Here is a 5,257-nt window from a genome sequence, read left to right on the forward strand (position 1 = left end):
GTCGTCCCACCCGACTTGACCTATTTCCTTTTTGAGTAATAAATTTACACTACTATAAATATGGGTCCACATACTTTACTTTATTTTACACTACAATCTTACTCTCTTTAATAACCGTGCCGAAAAGAATTAGATGATGCTTTTAAGTTTCTACATAATTTTCGAACTCCCGTACAGATTCAGCCCCCCAAACTTAATTCCTTGCTCCGCCCTGCCTCCTAGTGATTTAGTGGATTTGAGTGAGCCCACTGCCCCCTCTTTACGTTGGTCACTGTATTGATTGGAGTTTTAAGTCTGTGTGGTTAATGTGTAAATATTTATTTAAAAAAAACATAGCACCGACAGAGGTAATTATACGGAGAAACACTTACGCAGCTTAGTTGATCAACGCACGTAGAGGCGACCCTATCTATATATGGGGCAACTCTGTTGGCAAACACCATTAAATTATACAGACAAAGACTTAGTTGCTCAACGCACACAGAGGCGATGGGCCAACTCTCTTTATTCCGAGGAAATACAAACACACGCGAGACGACAGTAGTCGCAAATTACAATTAGCAAAGTAGGGTTCCTAGTAAAACCGAAGCGGGTATTTGGGTTGGCCATCGGGCAGAAAGATGCCGAAATGCCTCTCATATTCCGGCCCAGGCTTCAGATCCTCATCAAACATAGCAAATATGTATGTCTCTATCGGGGCGCCGGGCCTTTTGGGGGTCCCTTTCTTAACAATGCGCATCAAATTGTTGTTGTAAATTCTCGCATTTTCAACTGTGTTGATATCTCCATCGCCAACTCTTTGTGGTTTCGGGGGTGGTTTCGGCGGCGTCGAGTGCCCACTCTCCGACACCGTCACTTTTGGTGTTGGTTTCGTTGCTGCTGATGCTGCTGTTGTTGATGACCCTGACGACGACGGAGCAAGGATCTTCTCCATCGCCGAGTACACAGCATCAACGATGGCATAGAACAGATTGTCGTAATAGACGCAGCCGAGCACGACCCCGCTGTTAGGCTGCAGAAGCGCGAAGGAGAGATTAATATTCTCCATATCGTTCATATACGCGAAGTAAGGATACACGTTCGCCAGCAGAGGAGCATTTGTGTCTCTCAGAAATTCGACGATGGGCTTGATGTACCAAGAAACGCTCGATTTGAACACGCCGTCGCTCGGAGGCGACGATTTCTCGAGGAGATCCGTTTTGATCGAGGTGGAGACAGCGATCTGGCTGCCAAGGCCGGCTTCGCCGAGGGCGTTGTAGATGTGCTGCATCGCCGGGAAGACGAAGGGGGCGTACTTGGACGAAGTGTTGACCTCATTCCCGACGGCGATGTACCGGAATTTGACGTTGGGATAGCTGACTATGTTGGCGTGGACCCAGTCGTTTGCGTGGCACTGGCATTGGGCGAGGTCGGGGAGATCGGCTTCCGGGATTCCGACCAAGAGCTCGATGCCGGAGCCGCCAAGGGCTCGGAGCGTCGGCGGGTCGGGGTCGTAGAGCCGCATTTTTGTGATGTTGTTCTGTTTGTATAGAGCCACCACTGCTTCTGGGCAAGGCAGATTTGATCCTAGACGCCCATAACACACACCAACCTCGGCAACTGCGAAAAATGTCAATATTCAACGTGTCAGTCCTCTACGAATCCAATTGGACATGGAGTATTAGATTAGAAAACAACAGAGGATCTGAATTCTTAAACGCCAATATATATATTAATAGTATAAAGTAGTATTTCAAGTGTGGAAAACTAGAATTAATGAACCTGTGGAGTGACGAGAGATGGTTATGAGCAGCCCTAGCATGATCATGATTGTGGATAGCAAGTTTTTTCGACAAGTACCCATGGAGAAAGAAAAAGAGTTGGCCATGAACGACTAAATTTCCTAAAAATTTTGTGTTTTTATAAAGGTTTGGTGATCACTGATCACACACGCTGGAATTTACACTACTACAAAACCCTTAATTATATCTGCGGGCTAAAAATGAGTTCAAAATTTCTGTAGGTCACTAAGTTAGGGCGCTTTGTACAATTTTTTCTGGCTTGCAAATTTGGGCCATTTATTATAAATTTTGGCATAAGTAAAGCCACATTTGGGTCCGATCGGGCTATTTTGCACGTGAGACGTGCATAACTTCATAGCTGGAGTCTGAACGCTGATGTGAAATTTTATTTCATTCTTTTATTTGTTAAATTTATACACATATAAAAATAAATCATAAAATAATACTCCCTTCGTCCCATTATAAATGTCTCACTTTCCATAATGAGATGTCCCATTACAAATGTCTCATTCCTTTTTTGGCAATATATTCTCTCTCTATACCTAATATTTAAATAATTTACACCAATCCACTTAATCTACTTTCTACACATTTCTTAATTTCTGTGCCCAAAAGTAATGAGATATTTGTAATGGGACGGAAGGAGTACATAATTCAAAAACACAAATAAAAAATGAATTGAAAAATTATTAAACTGCGATTATATAAAAAAAGGAAAGAACATAAAAGACCTAAAAACCCTTGAAAGCATAAGAAAGCAGACTAATGGCCGAGCCTCATTAAAATCTTCCTACGGAAAACCAAAAGGGAAAAACCGTAAGAAGGAAAAAGAGTACCCGTCAAGACGACCAAAGAAACCAACAAGAAAAGGAAGAGCGGAAGGGAAAGTTTCAAGAACTCCGGCCTAACCATCGTCCCCAAACAAACCTGGCTCAAAACCAAAACAACTCAGTAGGCAAAAGGCCGGTGAGATGCCGTCGCCAAATGCCCAAAACGAAAATCAAGCAAACATAAAAGGGAAGCAAAAGGCCAGTGAGACACCGTCGCCAAATGCCCAAAAAAAAACCAAGCAAACAGAAAATGGAGGCTTACGGCCGGATATACGCCGTCACCATAAGTACTCCCGCGAACCTAAAACCAAGCCAAAAGAGAGCCGAAGGAAGTCGGCGCAAACAGACCAAACTCCCCAAAGAGAGAAGAAGCAATAGTTTCGGCCGGTGAGATGCCGTCGCCAGAAACTGACACTCCTTAAACGAACAAACCGAAGAGACAGCCCACAATAAGCAAAAATGGAAGTTATACGGCCGATTATACGCCATCACCGTAACATCCCTGCTGCCTACCAAAAACCCGTGCACTCTGCCAGTAAGCTGCTTTGATCAAGTCGGCAGAGCAAAGTCCAGCTCTGCTCTGCTCACTGCAAGTGAGCAGCACTGAACGAATCCTCCGACACGCAGAGCTGCTTTGCGTAGTTAACAGCTCTGACCAAGTCTGCACTGTAGTCAGCTCTGCTCTGATAATATCTTTGCTCAAAGCTCCTCCATTGCGCTGTACTGATCTGGCTCCATAGATGAGCTTAGGACACTTAGCTCTGCTCTGGACTTCAGCCAGCTCTGGAACATAGCTCTGCTCTGGATTTGCTCTGCTCTGGCTCTGGAAGTTAGCTTTGCTCTGGCTATCAGTTTTGCTCAGCTCTAGACCGTTTTGCTCTGCTCTGGACTTCAGCCAGCTCTAGAACATAGCTCTGCTCTGGTTTTGCTCTGCTCTAGCTCTGGAATTTAACTATGCTCTGGCTATCTTTTCTGCTCTACTCTGGACCGTGTGCTCTGCTCTGGCATTCTCATCATCTCTGCTCTGGACCGTCATCTCTGGAACAAGCCAGCTCTGGAACTTAGTTCTGCTCTGGATTTTAGCCAGCTTTGGAACATAGCTCTCATCTGGATTTGCTCTACTTAGCTCTGCTCTGGCTATCAGTTCTGCTCTGCTCTGGACCGTTTAGCTCTACTCTGGACTTCAGTCAGCTCTGGAACATAGCTCTGCTCTGGATTTGCTCTGCTATGTCTCTGGAAGTTAGCTCTGCTCTGGCTATCTGTTCAGCTCTGCTCTTGCATTCTTATCAGCTCTGCTCTGGCAATCTCTCTGCTCTGCTCTAGCATTCACTTCTGCTCTGCTCTGACAATCAGTTCTACTCTGCTATGAGGACCTACTCTGCCTTGGCAGAACGACTTCAGCTCTGGCGAGCTTGGCTCTGTTCTGGCACAAGCTTGGCTCTATTTGGGCTGCATCATCTGGCTTCATAGCTTAACACGAACGGTGCTATGCATTGACATATCAAGAGACACCGCATTTTTAATCTCATCCAAGGCGTAAAGCCACCAACCTTCATTACGATCCAAGTTGGCCATCAAATTAGCCGGCTTGTTGCCTTCCCGATAAATATGCGAAACTTGAAAATGGAAGTTGTTAAGGAGCCTTAAAGAGTTCTTCCAAGCCTCCAGAAAGCGCCAAGGCACATCAATCGACCGAGTCTGAAGAAGGCGGACGATATAAGTCGAATCAGCTTCGAGCCAGAGCTGCCGCCAACCCCGATGTTGAGCAATGTCAATAGCATGAATAACATCGAAGATTTCAGCCTCAAAAGCAAAACCCTTTGCCCCCTTTATAGTGGAAGCAACCATGAACCCAGCCCCAATTATCTCTAAACACCCCGCCTGCAGCGATAATGCCCGGAGCACCCGTCGCCGAGCCATCCGTGTTCACTTTAATCCAGCTGCCCACCGGTGGCCACCAATGAACCTCGATCATCGTCGGAGGTAGCCTAGCCTGCGTCGCCACACCAATGCGACGAAGAATAAGATAGTAATTCCAAGAGTTATTGGAATGACCAAGTCTAGAAAACTGAGAATCCATCTTTTTGAAAGAGACTTTAAGGAAACTCAAAATCATCTTAGGATGAAACTCCTTCTCATTAAAGGTGGCTTGGTTGCGGCAGTCCTAAATTTTCCAAAACATATTGATAATCGCTGCTTTCCAAAAAGCCAACACCAGGGGACTAAACTCCACATTCCACGAGGAAACTAACAAGGAGTGAATATCCGAACTCCTCTCCATGCAAGTCTTGTTTATCAAACCAAGTCAGAATGTCCATCCAAGTGGAACGAATACCAGAGCACTCCCAAAAGAGATGCGTCAAATTCTCCTCAGCCTTACCGCATAAAATACAATGACTGGGGCCCCGAATCCCCCTTCTGCTAAGGCTATCCAACGTTGGCATTTCGGAGTGGATGATTCTCCAACAAATCATAGATCTGCGATCCGGAATGAATCGCTCCCAGAGCCACGACCCCCAACGAACTTTGGGAAAAGACGGACTCATCTCAGCATAGGCTAAAGCCGAGGTGACTTTGCCCGTAGCAGAAGGCTTCCAATAACGCGCGTCTTCCTCGTCACCAATCGGGATGAGAAGCATATCCACC

The 5,257-nt window shown here is 45.8% G+C and overlaps 1 protein-coding gene across 1 annotated transcript; it reads right to left on the reverse strand.

Moving 5' to 3' along the window:
• Positions 1–351: 351 nt before the first annotated feature.
• Positions 352–1,885, reverse strand: LOC131007012 (glucan endo-1,3-beta-glucosidase, acidic-like). The gene is made up of 2 exons (XM_057934157.1): positions 1,762–1,885; positions 352–1,599 (listed from the first exon to the last, which is right to left on the reverse strand). Exons 1-2 carry the CDS (start codon positions 1,865–1,867, stop codon positions 575–577), a joined length of 1,131 nt encoding a protein of 376 aa, XP_057790140.1. The 5' UTR covers positions 1,868–1,885; the 3' UTR covers positions 352–574.
• Positions 1,886–5,257: the final 3,372 nt, after the last annotated feature.

Source organism: Salvia miltiorrhiza, chromosome 1 (assembly GCF_028751815.1).
Source record: "Salvia miltiorrhiza cultivar Shanhuang (shh) chromosome 1, IMPLAD_Smil_shh, whole genome shotgun sequence".
In the NCBI taxonomy this organism is placed as follows: Eukaryota; Viridiplantae; Streptophyta; class Magnoliopsida; order Lamiales; family Lamiaceae; genus Salvia; species Salvia miltiorrhiza.

What these genes read in the sequence shown, in the direction of transcription:
- LOC131007012 (XM_057934157.1), bottom strand. Translation starts at nt 1,867, where the DNA reads ATGGCCAACTCTTTTTCTTTCTCCATGGGTACTTGTCGAAAAAACTTG. An exon ending in CATCTCTCGTCACTCCACAG is followed by an intron (nt 1,600 to 1,761) that starts GTTCATTAATTC and finishes CATTTTTCGCAG; the next exon opens with TTGCCGAGGTTGGTGTGTGT.